Source organism: Echiichthys vipera (assembly GCF_963691815.1).
Source record: "Echiichthys vipera genome assembly, chromosome: 14".
In the NCBI taxonomy this organism is placed as follows: domain Eukaryota; kingdom Metazoa; phylum Chordata; class Actinopteri; order Perciformes; family Trachinidae; genus Echiichthys; species Echiichthys vipera.
Genome location: NC_139839.1, coordinates 19,392,759 through 19,418,370, shown reverse-complemented (window position 1 = coordinate 19,418,370; position 25,612 = coordinate 19,392,759). Strand labels below are relative to the sequence as shown.

Sequence of the window (25,612 nt, the reverse complement as noted above, 5' to 3'; positions counted from 1 at the left end):
CAGTTCTAATTAAGGCAGCCAGGTCCAATGGCCTTGTTTTGTGGCCGTCTCCAAAGAATAGCTCCCTGTGCTGCTAATCACATGCAAACATACTCATTTGGCCTCAGAGTGTAAGTAATAAACTTGGTCGGAGACAACCCAGCGAAAGCTTTCGTTAATCAAACTCACCTGCATTCTCGAAGACAAGCGGAAGAGAAGAGGGCTTACAATACACCTCATTCACCTTAATTTGCATATTTTAATTGTAAAAACCCCTCTGTCAGATCCTATTGGACATTGATTTCACAAAGTTTCTTGAAAAACATTTGGACAAATTTAATTACAAATGCAAGTGTGCTTCTAAGTGTGCCCCACAGTCAGTATTAACTAAAAGGTAATTGAGTAAAAAAAAAAAAATTAAATCTCAAGCAAAAGTGGCAAGCATCCCAATTAACCTGAAGGTATAAGACTTACTGTTCTAGAGATTTAATTTTGTATAATTGAATTTTGAGCTGTATTGTTGTTTCAGTTCAGTACAGGGCAAATTCACTGCCCTGAACAGCTTCTAGTTCTAATGAGCTAATATGTATGGCAAAGAACCAGTTGGTCTGTCTTACCCACACACCGGGGCTCCTTTCCACTCCAGTAAGGTGTGGTTGCATTGCGACAGGTGAGCATTTTGGGGCCTTGCAACTTGTAACCGGTGAAACAGCGAAAGTAGGCTTCTCCGCCAGCATGGAGGTGCGTCACAGAGACCTCCCCACCGGCAGGCTCTTTGGGGAATGAACAGCTCAGCACAAAGGCTGGAGAGGATAGAGACAGAAATGGAGAGAAGGAGAGAAAGAACAAAGGAGACATTTTAATTAAATACAGTATGAGTAAAAAAAAAAATCTTGTAATATTTTTGGCATATCTGTGGCCTGTAACTGGCCCAAAAAAAGCCACAAACTTGAATACATGATTTGATAAGCACTCATCAATGAATATGCAGTGACTTGCTCCAGAGTGGGAGAAATGTGCTAATGTGGTTCTGCTAATGAAATGTCAGTAAAATGTACTACGGGTTGTGATTTCAGCTGTGGTCTGTCAAGCGTAACCTGTTATGCCCATTATGTCATAGAGCAGGGAGTGTTTAAAGACTAGCACATTATTGCTAAAATGCAATTCAGTTATGTTGAAAATGAATGTGCTAATTCTCAGCTCTTTAATGACTAGCTACATGTATGTCCGAATGATAAAACACTTCATCAAGAGACCAGCTTCCTCAGACTTTTATCATGATTTTTAAATATTCTGCCAGAATCCTAACGCCTAAGGGAGACTTCTAAAAAAACAAGTTGTTAGATGAATAATTTCCCAGGCCTCGATGTTTCATTCTGAATAAAAGTCTAATTCTGGCCAAAACAAACAGCCAACATTGTTAACTGGCTTCACAACATAATCCTCTATGTCCCGCATTGTGAGTAACCCCTGCTGTTGTGTTGCATTGTTGACCATGTTGTATTTCTCCAAACCGCCAATGGGCACCCAAAACATTTAGATATAAATGGGGGTGGGGGGACAAATTACGTTCCCATTCTAATATGGCTTCATGTGTCTCTCCCTCCCTTTCTCTCTCTCTCTCTTTCTCTCTCTCACACACACAGACACACACAAGACACACACACACACACACACACACACACACACACACACACACACACACACACACACACACACACACACACACACACACACACACACACACACACACACACACACACACGCACACAAGCACACAAGCACTTAAGCTTTATAACCAACCTTCTACTTTGTTTATAAACACCCTAGATCTTAATTAATTGCAGTTTACCAGTTAATGCAGTATGCAAATGTACAGAGACATGTTTGCAACACTACAGTAATTAACATCACTGTGTGGTGCAGAGTAGTCCCACTGCAAATACTTTGACAAATGGAAATGTTGCTGATCAGTTGAACATCATGGGCCTCTAATGTGATTGCTGGAAGAGGAATTGCCTCTGTAGTGTTTTTTAAAGAGTCGTGATTCCAGTGGAGTAAGATCAATGTTCCTGGACTTGCTTTGCATTGTTTTCCCGTCCTTGTTTTTGAATAAATGGTGTAGGATGGGATTGAGTTCCCATGGATAATGGAGTGAGCTAACCAAGTTTGTAATGGAAGCTATTAAACAGCCTTCTCTTCCTGTCTAACAGCTACCCTTTTCTACCTCATTAGTGTAGGCACTTTAATGACCAAACTCAAACTTTGAAACTTGTGAAACGTGTGAACAACAAAACAAGTAACATAATTGGACCCACTATGGCTTGTGTTACAATCACAGTGTGATTGTGTGCTGGGCAAATTACAGAAACCTTTTAAAAGCTGCAACTTTACTAAAATTTTGCAAGTTGCACATCATGTTTCAGTTTAATGGAGTGTATGCCAAGCCTTAATAAAAGCTAATCGAAGGAGAAAACAACAAGGAAAAGGGCGTACTGAAAGACCTGTCAGCGTTGAAATGGTACTGGCGGTAAGCAATTATGATGATAATCAGGCATGGGCTATGTAGGGTAAACATCTTAATCTACCTTTGTTAATATGAATCAACTTATTTGTTGTTTACAGAATTAAGAAGTGGACTGCAGCAATTTCCACTGTCATAGTTCAAGGCTTTTTTGTTTTTTTGGTTTAAGCCCTTCTATAGAAATGTACTCAAGTGTTACAGCTATTTTGCCTCATTCTTATCAAATTGAACATCACAGAATTGTATCACTTATTGAGGAAATTGAAAGTCACCAACATGGTTTGACCCAATCTAAATCGCTTTGATGAAGTAAATACCAACTGTTCCAAGATTTTGACAAAGATAAAACCGCTAAACAACATCATACATTTAAACCTTAAGCAGTGACATGAAAAGTAGAAAGCTTACTGTTAATAGAAACACACTTTAATATATTTGGTTTAACAGCATAAAAAAGATGAGACACTCGGAAGCATGTCAGATTTAAAGTGTTTTCACTCTAGCCAGTCATTTATGAAAATAAAAAAAAAATACACCACTTAAGTGATGTTTCTAGCATTACCTTGAAGCTAAATTGGATATTCAAAAATGTTATTCTCTCAATCTTTGAACTTGAACTCGAGGGAAAACAGCCCTAAATGCATAATGGCCATAAAGGCTTGTAGAGCTGCCTCCATCTACTATGTTTTAATTGACTGACTTTGGTTTTTCTTTCACACAAACCACTGACTTCCACCATAATAAAACAGACCTTTCTTTTGCACTAAATCAGTGAGCCACAGGGACGAGGTACACTGCCCCTGGGTCATCCATTCACTACATAGTTTATCACTAGCTCCAATGAACCTAGTTATTGCCATTATCATAGCAGCATTTACATCCCTATTGAGCATGCAGCGGGAGAGCCGAAGGCAAAAATTGTAGAGCCAATTCCTGAAGTATTAAATTACGTGCGGTCCCCATTCCAGTAGATGCGGTGCTGGGCCATAAAGTCTGATTGTTTTGCCATTACAAATAATAGATCCACAGTGCAGACAGCCAGGAAGATTAGCTGATGTTACTGTAGGGCCACAGGAAACAAAAGTGCCTTTATTTTTTCCTTGTAGAGGAGAGAAAATAGTCACACAAACCTTCAGTTTCACAATATGACTATGGACTTTCACATCAAACTTCAGCCTTTGCAGAGAAACACAAGTTGAAACTAGAATTACAGCCTTGCGGTTGTATGCCTCTGGCCAATCTTTGTCTGCTCAGACTTACATAACATACTGTTTGTAGTGAGGATTTAGAGGGAATTTAAAATTGAGTGTATTCTGTGGCGAAACGTGGATGCTTCAGACAGGTCCGCCTTGTGCCTTGCTCATTCCCGGGACAAGATGATCTCATAAGTTGGTACGATGTGCGCGATCAGGTGGCAAGTTCTGTGTTGACTGTTGAGGGACGCAAGACCCACGACTAGAGTAACTAAATGGTGAGGGGGACTTATCGCCGTTCTTTTGTTAGACAAAATGTGACCATGTAATGTAAGCACCTTCATTTGTGACTAAATCAACTATTTAGTTTAAGATACTTGCCAATATACAATGTTTTAGGATTTGTTTCACACATTGTAGGTTATAGAAGACGTTTTGTGTTGACTGAACTAAGCTGAGTGTAACAGCAGTGTGAATTTAAAAAAAAATTCTAAAACTAGAAAGCATGTGAAAATAGCAGGATAAACTGATAAAAGTATACCAGTTTTGTGTGTATTCAAGCTGTTAGATAAGCTATCTGGCTGTGTATGGTTTGTGGTGGCTGTGCATGTGTACGACCTTTCTGGCTTTGAAGATGCAAACAGTGCTATGAGTGGAAATGGATACAGATATTATTATAACAATAAAGCATAGCCTATTTCATAGCTATATGATTCTGTTGGGCCACTTGGAGGTTGCCTCTAGGGCGGATGTAGAGCGACCCCTAACCAGGACTAAACCATTTTATAAGAAGGGAAAGTAAAGTTGTTTTTGACCACACTGTCAAGGGAAATTTAGAAGATAAAACATAACACATTTGTAAAAATAACATAATAATACATTTAAAGTTTTCAGAAATGTGTTTTTGACAAAATATTCCATCAGATTATTTAAAGTTTAGAGGCCCTTTTGCGGGCCTCAGGGCTTGGGACAACTGACCGAGTGTTCCCCTGGCTTCACACACATTTTCAACCCAACAGCGGCATAGATCTGTACCAGCAAAGTTCAAGATGGTTACCTAAGACTAGTTTCACCAAGTCAGTACTCGACCAAATGTCTCCTCTTCTGCTCTTGAGTTATGGTATTGACCTTTGACCATTTTGTATGTAAAATGTCATCACTTATTTTTTATACTATTAGACGTGTGAAACGTTATAAATATCATATTATAGGAATTCTTGAGTTATGGCCTTGACATTTGTGCCAGATTTGAATAAATTCTGTCTAAAGGTTCCAGAGATATTGCGCTCACAAGAATGGGATGAACAACCCAAAAACATAATCCTCTGGGTACAGCTAGACAGGAGGTAAATGTGTATGTTTTTTGAATTACAGAGAAGTGATTTAAATGCCAGTAATGTTCACTGTCAAATAGATAATAGAGTTTCCTAGTGGGAAAAAAGTGAAAATGAACCACTCACACTCCCATGTTTCTTTCGAAATTACAGTGTTTAGATGAAGGAGGGCATCACAGGTCAGAATAAGGAGACATTACTGGCATAAATGCTATGATGTGTGCTATATGACACATCGTTTATAAGAGGCGATGTGATGCATTGGTACTTTGTTTAATATTGTTTCGTAATGTGTCCATAAAAGAGAAAGACTGAGGAAAAAATAGATAAAAGCTTTTTTGATTTAAGTGGCACAGTTTAAAGTTAGAAAATAGTTTTTTATGTGTAGCTTGTCATAATCAATACATAAACATCAGACATCTGAACATCAGCTGAATGTTTTCGTTCACTTTATTTTTGTCAAAAGCAACAAATCCTGTTGTGCTTTAGTTATTTCTCTCTGTCTCTTATCTGTGAGGCAGCGATGGATTTGTCCTGGCTTTTTTTATATATAAAGTATTTATGTTCATATTACCTCCTGCCCTTTCTCACTTTTCTCTAAAATTCAAGTATTTTTAACAAATCTGAAACTCTGAAACTGTATTTTGGATCCCATAATTACTTATGATTTCTTCAGCACTCGGTCAAAAGATGAACAACTTTTCGTATATCATTTTTAAAAAAGTAAACACTTTGCGACTCCAGCATTTGTTCATTCACACTCCTCACATTAATGAGCCTTATTCACCTTTGTGCACATTTTTATTCAACAAATTGAGAGTGATGCTCTTCAACCGATAATGGAAAATGGAATATTGTTGACTATAGATCACAATAGATGAGGTGAGTAAGCCAGTAAACCTAAGTTATCCACAGTATTTGGACAAACAAATAAAATGCATTTCAATTTAGGCCTAATGAACTGCTGCATTGTTGTATTTTTTGTTTCTAGAATCTGTTCAGGTAGAGAGCTGGAATGAGATCAAACTTGACAAGGTGAGGGCAGGAGATAATGAAACAAGGTGACAGCAAACAGAACACAATAATGAATGTATTGTCGATTGTTATTTTTATATTTAATGACAGTGTATTTGGAGAATATTATCCACAGTGTGTTACGTGTTAACATTTCAACAGCAAAATGTGTCTCCAAAGATAGAAAATCCTGCACTGATGAGTAGTTATCCCTCGTGAGTTGTTGTTTTGTTGCAGGTGATATCAGTCCTGCAGTTATCAGGTGACTTGTGGGGGAGTGTGACTCACATTGTATCCAAGCCTCATGCCCTGGCTGTGCATTAAAGCATTACTTTTTTACAGAAAGATCAATAGTGTTGTCTCTGGGAAAGTGATTCAGTTGTAGAAAGCCAGGCCGTAGTTCTGCCATGATATGGCTGGCCTATTGATATTTATGTGGTTAGGTTAAAAACTCGATTTTAATGGTCATTTACTCAATAAAGGCTATTAAAGAGAAATAACTTTGGACTAGAAGCTGCATATCATCGATGCTGCTGAGAAGTTGTTGCAAATGGTGGATCACTGCTAATGGCAGAGGTCCTCTGGCCACCTCACTTGTCAACCCAGCTTATTTGTTAGAGCCAATCAATAATCACTGTAAAGCATCACTGCCATTAACAATGCCATTGATTATGATCCATACAGAATCCTGCAATGGCAATTAAACTATAAATGCTAAGAAGTCAGATATGACGGCAATGACAGAGAGGTTAAAGGTCAACATACATAAGTTACATTTAAAATGAAGAAACTTCCTAATTATGAGTAAAATTGGCCTTGGGTTGTCCACATTTGCATGTGCAGTGTAATATTTAATTGTTAGCACCCGCAATGCTCATGCATATAAATGATTTTCCTTTTAAATAAAGCATTCCTTGACCCCTCTGTTAAAAGAGTCAGAATAACTTTCACTAGTAGAATTCTACTTTTTGCCAAATAACTCTTTTTTTGCATGATAGTGCTGTAATTAACCCATCATTATGCTTTTGGTGGTGAGGATTTAATTTCCCTGTTCTATATTTAGTTTGCTCTCTTGTATGCTACAGCAACACATTCAGATGTAGTATCCTCTCAACAGGCCTGAATGCATTGTAGCTCACTGAAGTTTTATGGGTTAAAATTGCAGTTGATTACAAAAGTAGATGTAAGTACATACATTACCATATACATTGCAAGAATATACATGTCTGCATAATACAAGCAATATGTGTCAGTAATGAAAATGTTGTCCTAGCACATGAATGTGAATAGCCCAAAAATGTTTATATCGATATTGAAGTACTAACGTAGACAACACTATATAAGGATCTAGCCATTGCAATAACAATAGCGATAGTATATACATAAATACAATTTATGTAGCCAGATTATTTGCAAATTGGAATTCTGATAATTTTCATTGCAAGGATTTGAGGGAAACCCTATATTCTAAACAGATAACTGTTTTTTTTCACCAGCAGAGAATAGACTATGGATTATGCACACATATAGTGTTGTTTGCACTCAGGATGCAATTTGTGTTTATGTATGGTTCTTTGTTAGTTGCATGCATTTCCTTTCTTCATATATTGTATCTACACCAGCTGTCTCTGGTCATTATTGTTGAATGGACAATGGATGTTCTATGTAGGTGAGGATATGTTTGTGTGTGTGTGTGTGTGTGTGTGTGTGTGTGTGTGTGTGTGTGTGTGTGTGTGTGTGTGTGTGTGTGTGTGTGTGTGTGTGTGTGTGTGTGTGTGTGTGTGTGTGTGTGTGTGTGTGTGTGTGTGTGTGTGTGTGTGTGTGTGTGTGTGTGTGTGTGTGTATATATATTTAGGAAAAGATAAGGATACATATAAACAGTAAAACACACCTATAATCATGTTCCAAGTGTCAGGCTCACGGCTGATGTTATAGAGGCATCCATCAGTCTGCCAGAGCCAACGCCGTAGCAGATATTAATTACCCTGAGCCAAGATCCATCTCTCCCCAGTTCTGTCTCCTTCTCCATGCTTGTCCAATCACATTTCTCACAGCCCATTATAAAGGACAAGGGGATACACTGCTTACCAAGGAGAGGTGCACAAATTGAAATATCTTCTGTGTCTCCGGGATGTCTAGTATATAGATATCTGCTCATTGCATTTCTTTGCACTCCTTTCTCTGCTGTAAAAATACATTTGTCCCATCAACCTTTAGAGCAAATAGGTTGATTGGTAGACAATGAGCGCCACACATCTGACTGCAATATTTTAATATGCCACTTTTGCTGGCAACAAATACAATACAGAATATTGTCTATATGCAAGTGTTTTATAAGGGCTTTATAGGGTCATAAGAATTGATATCATAAAGTGCTCTCGAGTATCTATCAGACAGCAGGATCTATCTATACAATTATTCAGAGGAGTGCATTGTTAAGTTGGGTTCATGTTAATATGAAGCCCCGTTTGTATCAAATAAATCCTTTTGAAACAAAGTTATTTAAAGTGATATGAGGTTGAGAAACCCATGGCTACTTCTGGCCATTTTGGTGCCATCAGGCATCCCCTTAGAAGATTGATTTTTTCATAGCCAAATAATTAAATGTTATTCAAGTTTGACATTCCTTTTTTGCTCACCTTCTGGTCTGTGCTTCCCCCAACACATGGCAGTTGTCACTGGTTAGTTTTACATGAACACTACTGTCCATGCGACAAGTCATCCTGGTTCTGATATTTTGAATATGATATAGAACATAAGAAAACTTTATATTTGTATGGCTCTATCATCCCGGTTTCTCATTGTCAGTGAAGAACTGTTTTTGACTCAGGAATGAAGAGAAGAAATTACAGACTTTCCGTACCAAGGTTCAGATATTATCAGTGTCTAACTTTCACTTACAGATGTATTGACCACATTTTATCAACCAAGACTTATTTAAATTCTTAAACAATAGACCAGTCTTAAATTCAGTAGATACTTTCTAACATATGCAGTTTTTTGTGGCTCTGCGTTTCACTTGTTAAGAAAGCTGATTTTTAATGGAGAGGACGTTTTTGAAAGCTGATGTTCCAGGAGCAAACATCTGGCATCATATACAAACAATACTTTGGCTATATTCGTCAAAAATGCCTGAATCAGTCTCAGGACATCCTTAGTTACACTTTAATTTCAGCTTCACCATCACCGGTGAACCGCCCCCCTGTGGTTAAATTAAACGTAGCAAAAGTGCTCTTTTGGACGCCTTGATGATAGCTAAAACATGATAAAGTGCCCTCTGGGTGCCTTTCCAGTGGAGAAAACAAGATGCAGTGCACTAATGTGTTCTCTTAAATGGAGAAAACTTCATGTAATGCCCTCTAACATGTCCTTAAAATGGGGAAACATGATGTAAATATGATCCATACAGGCTGTCCTACATGCTATTTCTGTGAGCTGGCTCACCACATGCAGCTGATGCCCTTTTTATTTATTTTCCCCTGCCCCTCATGCAGTCCAATGTGCACTCATGTTTATCATTATATATTTTCTTTAATTGACTTTAAGTAGATGACTGCTGGAGATCTGCACACATACATGCACAATCTCGTTATTATGATTCTTATCTCAGTTTTGATCTTCTTTAGGATCAAATTTTCACATGGACACACAAGATACGCTTGAATGTCATGTTCCTTATGAAAGTGGTGTCAGTAAATGCAGCATGGGTCACAAAAAAAGCCACAGCCAGCAGTTTTTATTAATAACATGACAGACATCACCAATAAGTCTGCCTGCGGACACCCCCTCAGCATCAGGTGCATAGTGCAGTCTACACACTGGGATTATTTAACAGTGAATGTGGAATAGATGGACGGATGAATAAGTCTTATTAAACAGTACAGAATGGAAAGGAAATAGCACAGGATGTGGATATGCATTCATCATAAAGATGGAAAACATTGCACTTAAAATTCTGCTGAATAAGATGGTACTGAAATGCAAGGAGGAGAAATGAAGTAGAAAAATATACTTACTGACAGTGTGATATATTTCAGCTATTTGTCACCATCTGTCCCCATCTATGCATCACCCTGTATGATCTGTACTGACCCCTCGCTGTCATTATTCAGCCTGACCACACAGCAATATTCTCACGTCCAACAGCGACGGGCTGATTTATTTCACGTCAGCGTTACTGTTTTGATGGTAGCTTTCATTTTCAAGCTGATGAAAGTGCCACAGTAATGTGGTGGAATGAATGTTTTGTTCACCAGCTTCCACCATCAACTCAAATCGATGGGGCATGTAATTGCTGGCCACTTTGTGTGATTGCTAAGATAAACAGACATTGTTGCGGACATGGAGGATCAATGTCACGCACAAAACAAGCAAGAGAGAGAGGGAGGGGGAGGAATTTATGGGCCATCATACTCTCCGACAACATACAGTTACTATCTCTGCTGACAGATTTTGTTGCTGGCGCACATTCTTCTCTTGTAGTTGATCACATTTCATCACTCATTCTGTCTAGTTTTAGGCATATGGAATTCAGTGCTCACAAAACTGTTCATTTTTAGCTCAAGTTTTTTTTTCCTTCTTGCCATAACTCGCTTGACCAAATCCAACAAGTGCTGAGAAATAACACAATGACTAAATCCATTGTGATCAGGACTAAGCTGAGCAGTACTAGGACAGATGCATATTTTAACTATTGTGACAAGATAGCTTGCATGGTACTGGCTCACCTTGGTAATGCAGCAGGAGGATTCTGGAGTTGTGCTGTTGGTCACTACGGAATCGTATGGAGATCTGGTTGCTCCAGCTGCGTAGTACAAGGCCCCTTATCAAGACTGACTCATTGGCAAGGATGAAGGGCTCACGGCCACCCGTGTCCTCCACTGTCACCTGCTCTCCGTCCAACACGCTCACATTTAGCACCTAAAAAAAGAGACATATGATTACACATATAGGCCTTTATTGCAGCACCCTGTGCATCGTGTACGATGTCATGGAAGCAAATGGTTCAGTTATTTACAGGGGCTTACCCTTTGCAAAGGGCCTTTGTAGAGCAACACATTGCACAAAGATAACCACCTTAAAAGTGAGTGCATTGTATTTTAGCACTGTTGTGAATTAGCACATTTATCTCTAACCACTCTTTGAAAAAACAAAGGCAAAAGTCATACTTTTAACTCAAACACTGAACATAAAAAAGTCCAAGTGCACACAAACCTGGTGACTAACTATTGCCTTATGAGGTCTCAGTTCACACCAGATGGGATCTTAATTCAGCACCCCCCACTGCTGTGTTTCCATTTAAAGACAAATTTAGTCTAACGACGATGCTCTGAAAAATGGGTCACCTGCTGTGTTACTTTGCTCGGTTGTCTACCAACACAGTTGCACAGGGATATGTTTGGTTTAGTATTTTTCTTTTTTAACCTGCTCCCAGATTGTAGACACGTTCTTGAGTAATTGATTAAATCTGTCTGGGTCATTACACTCATGGTTTGTTGCATGATTGACTTATCCTCTTTCTGTGTTCTCCTTGTGCCTGTAAGCCACTCTGACAGCAGTGCTTTATGTCTTCAACAGGTTTGAACAGCATCTGCAGCTAAATCTGGTGAAGGAACCTCAGGAGGATTGCACGTAGTTAAACTGTCTGGATAATGGAGCACTGACACATTTTGGAGCAACATCTGATTCATTCCCCACAGAATTTCTAAAAGAAGTATGTTAATCTAACAGCAGGCCATGACTATTATTCTGTACGATAAAAAATAAAAAGCTTTCACCTTCACTTGTTTTTGCGGAATAGGGATTTCTGACTTCACCTACTTCCAATGCATGGAGAAGGCAAAAAGTCTTCACTTGTTTTTGCATGGCAGTTTTAAATGACTTTGGGATTTGACAGACGTTTATTAAAGCTAACTCCGAATTGAATGTATTTGAATGTGTTGAAATCATTTGAAATGCTTTATCCAATACTTAGGTAGTTTGTTTGGGGAGTGTGTTTTATTAAGCTCAAAAAAAATATGCTTTCAGTAATTTAAGTTAAGCCAGATAGATTAAATGTTTGTTAATGATGGCTAAATGTTTTGTTCATTTGCCTGTGCTGATACAAAAAAAAGGTGAGCAGCTGTGGTTCTAGACTGGTACTAAATATATATATTGTAACTATTTTTGACCACTCAAGAATCTATAAAAATCGTCCAGATTTGTTCCAGAATACCTCATTAAGACACCTCAAGGAACACTACAATGCTATGATTTGAGCCTTTAGCATTTTAGAATCACCCAAAATATCACATTTGTGCTGCATGAGAAAAGGCAGAATTTTTTTTGCCCCAAGGTGTATGTGATTATCATAAAGTGGGCATGTCTGTAAAGGGGAGGGTCATGGTCATAACCTTCTTTCAGATAACGTGAGCTGAGAGGTCAAGGGACCCCTTTGAAAATAACCATGCCCGTCTTTCCCTTACCGAAGTTCTTACATTGGAGCATTATTTACCCCCCTTCCCGACAAGCTAGCATGACAGTGTTGGTATCAATGGATGTCTAGTTTCATATGACACCAATAGTCCCTCCCCTTAGAACCACCATTGAAGCCTAGATAACAATATGAATACAAAATATCACTGTTTACAGCTCAAAGAATCTGATCATTGCAACTAGATCCAAACTAAACCCAGCTCGTGTCTTGAACGAGTGCACGCTAATTCAACCACATCTATTTCAAGCTCTCAGTGAAATGCATAACATGTCCTGAGAGCTAATGTTGTCATACGTAGTGGGCTCAGGTCTCAGGTATGCCATGAAGCAGAAAACGGGTTGCCCTCCATAGGCTGAATTCCCTGAGGTGATATGTGTGCAGGAGTGTTAGTGCAGCAGCCTGGAAAAGCTGAGACAGTGGGCAGAATGAGCACACTGCACAATGGTGGCAGCAAAATGAATTTGGCCAGGTTGACTAACTGTCAGTCAGTCAAAGGAGAGCTGACTACAGAGAGGCTAATGTAAAAAAAAAAAAGGTGATATTTCCATGTATTTTTTTGAATACTGTGAAAGTATTGAAACACAGCAAAATGCACACAGCTCATATTCAGAAACAGTGCCTTTAAACGAGCTGTATTGTTGTGATGTCACAACTATACTATATATAGGTAAAAAGTGTCGCTACAGTATTGCTACAGTCATTCTTTGGCTGCTATGATGGTGCAGAGGTGCCAAGAGCACAGATGCAGAAAACTTGGAAAAGCCAACCAATCACAGCAGACTGGGCATTTTTAGGAAGGGGCTCAAAGAGACAGGCGCCAAAACGGAGTGTTTCAGACAGAGGGGGAGTATATTCAAACAGACAGTATGAGAAAAACAATGTGTTTTTTTTTTACTTTTAATCATATAAACATGATCTAGTAGATACCCAAAATATAAGCATGAACCTGAAATGAGCATAATATAGCTTTGGTAGTTATATTGTTGCAGGAACCTAAAACAACAGTGAGTAATAAAGGAATGCTACATTATTTTAGAATCCATGTTTCTCTATGTTTCATGGCAATGACAAAGACAAAGCTTTAGGCACAGTTCTTTTTTTCCCTCCCACTTCTGCCTTTCTCTCTCTGAGTTAATAAGGAAGGCTTGGATGTTTTGCAAATCAAGTTACTTCAGCTATTTGCTCATTGTATTATATTATAACATTATAATTCACCCCACAGTGCAACACTACAATTCTACTTCAATTTAACATCCATACTTATATATTCATGGAATGGAATGATAATGCAGAATTATAATTTTACTTAAGCATGGGTTTAACTTGAGCATTTTAACTTAATTGCCTGACAAATTTAGACAACCATGGAGACTAAAATATATCCATAAATAGACTGTGATTTCATTGTTTACAATGCAGTCTTGTATAATGTACCCAAAACTTGTAGCCTTTTCAAGGAAACTATAGGGGAAAAGTATACACTTACAGTGAAGTAAGATTGGATATTTGTTTCAGGTTTTATTTATTGTGGATTCAGATAATAACAAAGCCTATAATTTCCCTCATCTGAAATTCCCTCTCCAATTATTATTCCGTGACGTGTTTCTGTTGTCTCCACCATTATGTAAAGCTGGTGAGTCAATGAGAGATGGCTGATGTTCCACCATGATTCATAAATATTTCAGTCAAGCATCGCTCCAAAAAAAAATCAGGCTAAAAATCGAATGTCCTTCTGGTTAAAGCCCTCCGTGGAAAGCCTCTTGCTCAATTCACCCTCCTCTACCCCCAAGTCTAGTATCAATAGTTCTGCCTTCCTTCATGATATCAGATGTTTCCAACAGTTAAAAAAATATAGATATTTAATGACAAAATTTCTGGGCTTGCACTAATTGGACTAGCTATTTCTACCAGCCATTTCATGTTTTTGTTTTTCATCTCTATTAAATCCTTGTTGTCTCCTGCTGACATAAAGTTGTACATTCTTTCATTTTTTTTACCACCAGGACTGCAGTAATACAGTTTGTGCTGGCATCTGTCAGAGTCTCCTCCACTGACTCAGATCGCAGCTCGATCGCTGGCACCAAACAATATGATCATATTACTTGTGTACTAGCCAGCTTATGTTGGCTTCTCTTCTGCACCTAATCATATTCATTTTAATAATTCTGTTTTATTTACAGTTTTCTCTGCAAAGCACTTTGGTCCTTTCTTTGTTCATTACCATAAAGATCACGTAGTAACTTTATTAAAAAAAGTGCTATACAAATAGTTTATTATTCATTACATGCATTTATCATACTGTACTGCATATTATACTAAATATCATTTCTCTCTCTATATCATATTTTTATATGTTATATTGACTCTTGCACTATATTCTTCGACATTAATACATACAAATACCATTACTAATAATGTCATATCATTGGGTGTACACTGTCTACATTGACTGGTTTAACTTGTCTTCTGTATGTCCTGTCATTAATGTTTGTGAGACGCCCTCTTCTACTGCACAACAAATCTACCTACAGGTATAAATAAAGTAAACTGAAGTGAACTGAAGTGAACTGACTGTTCTGCTACTAATTCCAACGCTGACACTTTACTGTCACTGGCACCACTCACTTGACTGTTAGTTTTGTGTCCATACTCCATATATTTCTATTGTATCTATGTATAGTTTATTTTTTACATATTCTATTTTAGTTTATGTACCTTATTTTGTTAATCTGTTAATCTCTGTACTATCTGTATTCATATCTTTTGTTCCTATTGTACTGCTGCAACAATTATAATCAGGATCAGACAGTTTTTGGAAAATATTGCAGTATTCCTGTCCATGATGGAACTGAACTTTTTCACAATTTTTAGTACTGGCTTTGATAGATATACTCATACTGGCATGATGCAAATGGCAGAAAACACTTTTACAACAGTGGGATCTGTTGTTTATTTAGTAGAAATCACATTGCACAGGTGTTCACGGTATTGTTTCCATATCCAGTGAGGTCAAAACAGATTGTATATCTGTGACCACTTGGTTTACATTTACCAGGAAGACTCATGAAGGACAGGTAAGCAGTTGGACTGATAGATAGTTGGCCCCAGAGGGTCCTATCATCTGTCATCCACCCAGGGACTTGTCAGTGCAGCCAGCAACAGCTGCCCTGCCTCAATTATGAATCATTGGCCATGTCAGGAGACATCGCACTACCTTATCTCCACCAGTGCTGGAGCCAAATGCCTAGAGGGAATTATCTGTCTCTCTCATACTGTCACACACACATACATGTATGTGTGCTCGTTTACACGCACATACATGTTCCTCTGGACTGTAATGAGAGCAGGCTTATAGTAACTCCTAGCTGGAAACCTCAGCTGACACATCTGTGGGACCGGGGATTTGGCTGACCAAGCACACTTCTGCACCAACCACAACATTATCAGAGGATGCCATCTGAACATTGTGCTGTTCTATTTTGAGAGTTGTTTTGAGAAAAGAAAGAATGTCTGTTTTGTGCTTCTTCTTTTTTTCAAAATCCAGGTCATTAAAGGAAAACTCTAAAGAATGCAAGAAATGTAACTGTCATCTAGCTTCCCCTTGAAATAGTTATTGTTACCACTCAAGTGTTTCTTTTTTCCTGAGCCCAATCGAAATGAGAGGACTAGAGAAGAGAGGGTCATCTCTCATAGAACAGGGAGCTTCCACGGTGCCGCATTATGTGAGAGTGAACAGTGAGCAGAGGTGAAGATTCATCTTATCGCATCCAAACAGAAAGCAGGCTGACATGGCATTTAATCTGTTACTATAGAGTCACTGCTAGTATCTGACAGTCCATACAAGAGATAAACTAAAAACAAAAATATGTATCATGCAATTAGGGACTTAATGTCTACTCTAGAAAAAGGCAGGAAAAACATTCTCCTGGTGCTTGATTTCAAATTTCAATCTGTCAAGCAAATTATCATTTTTACGCATGGCACATGATCTTTATTCACTCATTTATTAATTTATCCATAAGCACACAGTGTGAGTTAACTGTCAGGATAGGCTTAGCTCTTACTGATAATTTATTGTTGAAAACATCTGGTGGTGTTGTGCAATGAACATTTACACTGACTCACAGGAGCCATTGCTGATACAGAAATGAGCAGTATGTAATCAAGATGATCCCGCTATACATGGAAATTAAATGACCCTGCTGTTGGGGGCTATAAATCAACAGCCATTGGACTCACCAGCTGCAGTGTCATCATTACTAGGGCAGACACAGTGGAGCACACTGGTACTGTACCTACCTCATCACCCCGTGAAGACTCACATTTGAATAATCTTGGTACAACATATCCAGTTGGTGTTTTGTGCATCTCCTGATAAATGCATACAAAAAAAAATCCCTCCAGTGCTCATTATATGGAAAATGTTATCTTAATTGAACATTCACCTCTATGTAAAACAGCCAAGGCCATTTCCTGTTTGCCTTGCTGACTAAAACAATGGATCCTTACTGATCAGTGAAAGCTGAATGTTAATGAGAACGTGCCAGAGCCAGTGGCTCAATACAATTATAACTTGCTCATTGTCACTTATTTCGCATTTTTATGTAACATTTACGCTCCTGAGACGGCCAAATGCCGTTAAAGTTACAGGGGCAGTGCACATTAATATACATTACTGTAAATTAGCCAAGACTGTTCACATAGCAGAGAACATTTCATAAGAACTCATGAGATACTTTAAAACAAGTAGATAAAAAATAACACAAAGCACACTTTGGGTTATTTCAAAGAGTTATCACCCACTCAATTCTCTTTTAACCATGATTATAAAATAATTTTAAACAAATGATTTTGCAGTCTTTCACTGTCTGGTGGCAGTCCTTGTCATAGGTGTTTTACAATCTCCTCTTGCCATTGATCTAATGTATCTATTATTAGCTGTTCTCTGCTCTATAAAAGCAGAATCTTACAGACAAGGCAATTTGACAGAAGTTTGAGTAAATTAAGACGTCTTGGGCATTGATGGGTGTTTGGCTGTTCTATTATTTGCCTTTACCCACCTAGCCATTATATCCACATTACTGGTGATTAGTAATCAATAATCTCATTTTGTAATATTTTGTGAAAGCACCAATTGTCAACCCTACTGTACAATAGTGTTGCAATATATTACAGTGAAATATATTAAGTTATTTAGCCAAAACTATTACAATATTTGATTTCCTCCATATCGCCCAGCCCATAGTTTGAGTGTTATATAGGAGTGACCAATCTCTCAGATATTATCATTTTTCCTTTCAGAAGCTTATGCCTATCTTCACACATATGTAATGATACATTTATCAGTTTTGTTCCTATAGCATGTGGAGACCAACAATTGGCAAAAACAGGACACCACACACTAACAGATTCCTTAACGAACAAGTCCAAACTCTCAAAGCCAAAATTTTACATGATCAATCGTGATTTCAGAGTAAAAAAATGTTTTTGCTGTCCTGGGTCCACACCAGAGAATCCACACACTACACAGAGTTGACTGAAAATGTGAACGGAGTGTAACTAGTTGACAATTCTGTCTGATTCCAGGTGAATATATATAACGCCATGCTAGCAAGATTACAAGTCAAAAACAGTTGACAAATGGTAAATATAATCATGTATATTGTTTGAATGCTATTGTTCTTTTCCACATTACTGCGTCCTCTGTGTTCCCCACTCACAACTGGATATCGGATCGTAAATATTGAACTTGTTTAATATTTGCACAACATGAAAATCTGGCAAGATAATCTTTTGAACCATCAAGAAATCATGGCTTTGCTGACCAGTGTCGGGAGGGGCAAATTGAGCCCAAAATCGTCTTGATTCTCATGCAGTGTGTGGCCGGAATTACAGTAAAGCCATTAAGGCCCTCAGCATTTGAACAGAATTCATAAGATGAGACTCTTGCTCTCTGATAAATCAGCCTCAATCTCTGAGGTGCCTCTTGGGCCTTGACATTGACATCACGCTTATTTGCTGAAGGGTGCAATTTTGCATAGATTTAAATTCATACATTTCTAATTACTCTTCATATTTTCTTGCATGCATGTTGACTCTCCCAGCATCATCATGGCACTAAGAGAGTTGGAGAGAACAGAGTTTTCTGCCAGACAGTTTTCTCTCTTCATGACAGCTAGCTGGGTGGAGGAGCAATTAGTGTCACCTGAAAGCATTCCTCTCAGGATGACAAGGCCCCATGAAAGCTCATCTCAGAAAAGCCCTGGAACCCTAAAAAGCTCATCAAGATCAAACTGGCCTTCTTTATGTCCTGCCTTATTCCCCCAAGGTGCAACATGATGAAGGTTTCCCTCTGCCTCATCTCAAGTTGACTAAAGGCAACAAGCCCGTCTTGGCCTCCATAACTCAGTCAGGCTCAGTTTCTCTGTGACAAATCTGCGTTGTTCGTGCTGCTGGGGAGTCACAGAATGTACAAAACATGTGCATTACCTTGTTAAAACACCACCTTTAGTATGTCACAGGCGAGGAAGGAGGATAACAGACATCATTATATGTTAAAGAGGAATAGTAGGTTTTACAAAAGTGTCAGGACTTGCTCTCGGTCGAAATTTCCTAATACTTTCTTGTGACCCATGCTTTTGATGAAAGCGCCAGCAGTCACTGAACACTGACAAAACAAAGTTGATTCCCTCCCTCATCAGCCACGCTCGGCCAGGGTCAATGCCATGTGCATTTTGCTTCTTTTGTAAGAAATACTGGAATTGAAATGAGAGTGCAAGGATCAATACAGCAATTCACCCAGCACAGAGAGGAGGCTGTGTGTCAAGTTTTGCTTGTGCTTATTAACATGACTATTGATTGGAGTCAGAGGAGCGTGGTCGCAGAGGCAGCATCAAATACCAATCGTTAACCCTCAAGTTGGGGTTAGCTATAAACACTTGGCAGGCTCTGTAACATCTCAATACTTAAAGGAGGATTTCACTGGCGATCCAACTCGACCGTACTTCATCCCCACCTTAGATACGGTAACTCATTAGCACATGCAGCCTTGAGCTCATTAGATGTTTGGTTCTTAAGTTTTATTTTTCTTTGTTCGGAAGCTGAATGTCTAAAACAATATTTCCTCATTAAAGGATGGAAACTTGGAAGCTATAATTTTCCCCGCTGAGACACAAGGAGATGTATAAGCTTTAATAAAAAGAAATAAAGAAAAAGAAAAAAGAAAAAGTTTTATATTCTCTTTCAATTCCGGCTTACTTTGTTTTTTGATCTACCATCTTTTTATGGTCCTAAAATCCTGCCTCAACATTTAACATTATGTTAACCAACACAGAGAATAAAATACATCTTCTTGTCTTAATGTATCCCCAGGTTCGCCACAAGAACTGAAACTGATTTAGACAGGGGGACTAGACAAATAGAGAAACTGATAAATGAGAGCAGGATGGGAAAAAAAGGTAAAAGAATTGGGAAAGGGATGGAGAATAGCAAAGAAAATGAGATATACAGTGCTGACCTCAAAATTCCTCCCTCACCATGTTTTTGAATGATGCTGCTTTAAACCTGTCAGAAAATGGAAACACTCCCGCAATCAGCCTTTGTGGCAGTGGAAGAAATTGGCCATGTCTGAGCTCATAACCCCTGAAATGTATCAAACACTCTCAGTCTTCTCCATACAATACATTCTCTTTTAGCAAGAGTGGGGGGATGTGACCACCATGAAACAGAGCTAGAACAACCTGTGCAGGGCCTGAAATGGTAACTCCTTTAGACTCAGGCAGGTAGATCAGTGAGCAGAGGAGACGGAGAAATCAGAGTGGGACAGATGGCCTGGAAAGAGCTGATAGCTAACTCACCCACCGGATTTATTTGATCAAGTAAAAAAGAAACTCCAAAACAGATTTTAAGCACTTTAATGCCACAGCCTAGTTCAGGAAAAGCTCCATCTGTCCTCTACTAAAACCTTATTGCAAAAGTGACTGATGAGAAGAGGAGGAGACAGATATAGAGGACAGAAATAAGATGCGCTTAAGATATTGCCAATTCACTTGTAAAAATAAATAAATAAAAATGTATGAAAACCGATTTTTTTTATAATAAAAATGTATCACACCCAGAGCAATTTACGTGGGTAGTAAGATTGATTCTGCATATCTTATATTTGGACCTGCCTACAGTTCATTTCAAGGGCATTAAAACTGAGTAAGATGTGCCCTGAAAGAAAGCCTTCCGATGTTATAATAATCTTAAAGTTATTCATTATTGCTAAACATTACACAATAGCTAGGAATGTCAGACAAAACTCTACCTGTTCAAATACCCAGCACATATTGAACACGACTGAACACTTACGCATGGTGAGGTGACACACCTTTTAAAAAATATATTTTCAATGTTTATTACACCATTATTTTATCTCGAGGCTGAAAGTCGGTGTTACATCAGCCTTCTAATATTGGTGCAATTATTCTGCAAATAAATTGTAATGCGGCCACAATCACCAGATGGGGTAATGCATTATATGCTGTTAGCTGAGGCAGAGGGGTTGAACAGTCAGGCTGAGGGCAGTAAATTCTCCTGATACATTTTTCCTCCTCCCTCTGCTGCAAGCTGCCAGGCTGCTGAAAGGAGTATTGACTAAGCACAGAAAAGGTCTGATCTTGCTTATTTATTCCCCACCAATCTGTGTGATGTTTTTGAATGGTTGTGGAAATCTCTGAGTGTTCTCTGTCTATCTATCTTTCTATCTTTCTATCTATCTATCTATCTATCTATCTATCTATCTATCTATCTATCTATCTATCTATCTATCTATCTGTCTGTCTATCTATCTATCTATCTATCTACGTATATATCCTGAACCAGATGACTATACTACATCAACATAAATATTTATTATACAGTTGGCTCATCTGTTCTTCAGAGTTTTCCTGTCACCTAATTTCCTTCCATTCTCCTTGCAAAGGGCTGGTCTGTCTGCTATAATGATGACTCCCTTCCATAACGGAGGTTGGCTGCCAGAAACAAGAACATGCACTTCAACCATAATGTCCCTCCTACGGCTCCTCTGTGCTCAAGTGTGGAGCATAAGCATTTTCCCTGTTTTAATGCTCGACACAGTAGTTGGGATCAAAACCCAGCTGATCAAGGTAAATAAAAAAATTGTATATTTGTGTTTCTAACCAAATACCAGAAACAGATCTGTAGCCACAAATTGACAAATTGCCCGAGATCCGACCAGAGAATTGGCAGGCGAGGGTCTGTGATCTCCCCAGTGGTCGCTGCGTGTCGAAGACAAATAAGCTCATCAGAAAAGTGGAGGCAATTAATTAAGCTAAGATTAACTAGTTGCCATGTTTTCTGCTGTTTATGTCCAAAACTGTCTCCCGTTGTAATACAACTAAACTGCATTCTGAATTGTGTTTCAAGGTAAATATACATTTCTAACATGTTCTCATACCAGCAACAGGCGCACGTTGTAAAGCATTTGCAGTTTTTCACATGTTGTTAGCATTGTGAATTGAAACCAAACTACTTGGTTCAATCATAGGCTGTGTAAAAAATGGAGCCTCTACGTCGAGGTCCGTTCTCTCAACTTCGTTCAAATGTACTCGCCTACGGGAGTTGCCATGTTGTCAGACTTCCGCCTTAATTACTCATTTCCAAAAAAGGGCATTGATGTGACGTTGGGGGGGAGGGAGATACGTCCATCTGGCTGACGTATACCTCCGAGGCGAAGTGAGGGTCAGGCTAGCTGTCACTAGTCTGGTGGCACAAAAAAATGCACCCCCCTCGGTGTTATCATGGAGATATGTCCTAAAAATACGGACTAGAATGTTTTTTGTACCACGCCTTTAATAGGTTTATTATGCTGTGAAAATGGCCTGTTTAACATGGGGGTCAATAAGAAATTGCTCTATTATGAAACTTGCCCTTAGTGGCCACTCTGTGTGTTTGTAGTATACCGTACGAAAGGTTCTGCACAATTAATTTGTATGATATCTTTCAAAACGGTGAGTTATATATAATAATTCAGCGTTGATTGAATTTTGATTTCACACGGGACATGGGAATAGCTTCTGGGTGAAAGTCTCGTGTTTGTTTGTGATACGTCACAAACAAACCTAATCTGGGAGAAAAATATGTTTCCCTCTACACATAACTGAGAATGCAGATTAGTTCTATGAGAAAAGAATTAAGATGAATTCAAAGAAATTATGACATTGCATGTTGCTCAGTAGATCTGTTGTTAGTCACATTATCTTTACAATAATGGTACTGTAGTCATGGATCTCTATGCATATTTAATAAAGAAAAAATAATCTGTCTGTTTTTCTTGCAGGGGCAATTATCAATATGGTAAAGTCAAAAATAAAAAGGGTGGGGACTTCCAACATTCAAAATAATTGCTGGTTTGTGTGTGTGTGTGTGTGTGTGTGTGTGTGTGTGTGTGTGTGTGTGTGTGTGTGTGTGTGTGTGTGTGTCAAGTCCTATCAAATAGCTAAATCCCATGAGACAACAGCTAAATGTCAGTCTGTTTCTTCCTGCAGGTGTGTGAAGAGGTTGATCATCCGTGTATAAAAACATTCAAAATATGATGTGAAATCATCCTGCTTGCGTAACATTTTTTGCTCCTCCACAAGTCTACTTTCTGATCTCTGTCATTCCTTTAAGACATTGGGACCCCAATAGCCTCCAGGCAGAGGAGCTTCACACATTGCTGATGAGAAGATATGACACACTTTACATCAATTTCAAACTTTCCATGGTTTGAAGTTCCAACAGAGACCATAGTTCTTCATTCTAATTTCTTCAGCCGTGCCAAGCACTTGTCTATATAGTTTCTCCATCAGATCACTATCAGTTTAGCTGTAGGAAGGAGAAAGACTGCGGCCCCATCTGTTCACATGGTGGTGCTGAAACACATGGCTTCCTCCTGTTTCTTTATCAAGCTTGATAGATGTGTGAGGATAAAATGTCTATACGTTCCCTTCCTAGCCTTGCTGTTTTGAAAGTCTCCAAAGAAGTTTTCTGCCAAATGCACAAGAGAAGCAGTGGAAGTTGAGAGCTGATATATCAAATGATGTGGTGAAATGCATATGTGTGTGTGTGTGCATGCACATGAGCAGGTGAGTTTGCCTGTGCTTATGTATTTCAAGATTTACTTTTGTTACCCAGAGGAAGCTTGCAGAGAGAGACACACTCTCAAACATATACTCTGTCAAGACTTATCTTAGCCCTCCAGAGGCAGCAAGACAAAGCTCACATATTTTAAAGTCCCCAGTGGTAAATGAGGTGTTTGAGAAATTGCAAATGCCAGGGAACACATACACTGACAGTTAATTTTTATAACCTTTTGTGAAAAGACTTACCAAGCAAATATTTCAACCCGAGACAGACCCCATCACTTGTGTCCCCATCCACCCACTCACCCCAGCAATGTGTTGCCTGTCTATCTCCATCAGCCCACACAAGACCAGTGAATACTATAACAGCTAAGACTAAACCAAAATATGCACATGCTCTTAACTGGTTGAGTGAAACCCTTTTTTGCACCATTACTGTACTTTCAGACAATTGTCACCCCATTCTGCAGTTCCTCTCAGCTTGTTTTTTTCTTTTATGGCCAGCCACTTTTAGTTCAGTCTCACACCTCATCATTTCCAGATGCAGCAGCCATTTTAAATGAAAAAGCTTTGATATACCCACTGTAGGCTTTGCTATAAACAAAACAGCAAACACAATTTGCAACTAGCTTCTAGTGAACATTTTTTAGCATTTAGCTGCTGCAGATTATATTTAATAACTTCTGATAGGCAAAAATGAAAAAACAAATCTTTTTGAATGACTCTTTTAAGTGTCCGGTCGGAATGTATCAAGTCAGCCTGTGAAACGTGCTGTGTGCTCATGAATCCCAACTTTTCCCACTCTTACTGCCCAAGCACTACCTGCTACCTGCTATTGTGAGGTACTCATGCCACCTGCTACCCTGGTGCAGTCGCACAAAACATAGGAAGTGGAACAACCAATGAATGAGCAGGAATCTTTGTCCCTAACGAGGATGTCAATGAGTGCTTTGAGTGGCATTTGCCTGGCAGCCCTTCACTGAACGAGATCAAATGAACCATTCTCTCAAATTGGGCCATTTGCAACTTGCCCAACTGCGTCGGAAGTGTGCCAAACACACATTTGGTAATTCTGTGAACAGGCTCCCTCAGTGCACCTGTGGCTCCCTTGCATGGGCGCAGGGTTGGGATCAAAATTACACATTTGATGTGCATATGGGCAGAGAGGTTTTGTGATTTAAATCAGCATCATTTAAGCTGTATGATTTCTGGAGATTGGCAAGTATAAAAAAACAACCATTAATATCCATCATTGACTATTGACTTCGCTTTTCATTTATGAATGCTTAAAAATTTAGAATTTAGCTGCTAAAGTTTCGAAAAACAAAATTCTTTGGGGTTTAGGAGTGATGACTCCTCATAAAATACACCAATCTCACTTAAAACAGGACTTAACAGGTAACTGTGTGCTTGCCACGTCAATTGAAAAAGTGATAAAATGCCATTGTTAAATTTACAGCGTACCAAAATATATTTTAATGTTGGATTAAAGAGGCTATTTTTAATCTCTTCAGCCCTTTATTAGAAGTTGCCCAGAAGTTGTCATTTACATCCCAGTAAGCCTTTGGCACTTACCTGAACCTCAATGCCATATCCCAGGTAGACTGTAATCAGGTAGTTACACTCCACTCCAGAGTCAAGTTGCTGCAGGATTTCAATTTTACCCTCAGGGTCAGTGAAATTCAGGCTGCATGGCTCTGTGGGAAGGAGTAAAAAGACAAGTTATTCCCATTTTCCCGGACCACTGACTCTTCTGACAGCCCACCTGTGTCACAGTGGCCCCATAACCTTCTAACTATCTCTGCAGATCTCCTCTCTGACAATGCTCATTTAGGCAGTCAGCGGAGTCAGTGGAAAGGACAGGCAGGAAAATCAGATTGTTTCTGACACATGAGCGACTCAGTTATCCCTGGTGGAGAGAGGAATAGCGATGCGTGCGAAATGAACAGCAGCGATGTTGATGACCT

The 25,612-nt window shown here is 38.8% G+C and overlaps 1 protein-coding gene across 1 annotated transcript in view; it reads right to left on the bottom strand.

Moving 5' to 3' along the window:
• LOC310956200 (seizure protein 6 homolog) overlaps window positions 1-25,612 on the bottom strand; it is a gene marked incomplete at both ends in the record, with an annotated part of 93,628 nt that overhangs the window by 14,373 nt on the left and 53,643 nt on the right. Inside the window, 3 exon segments of the mRNA XM_083926356.1 lie at window positions 597-782; window positions 10,772-10,964; window positions 25,221-25,342. Coding sequence (XP_083782482.1) covers window positions 597-782; window positions 10,772-10,964; window positions 25,221-25,342 — 501 coding nt within the window.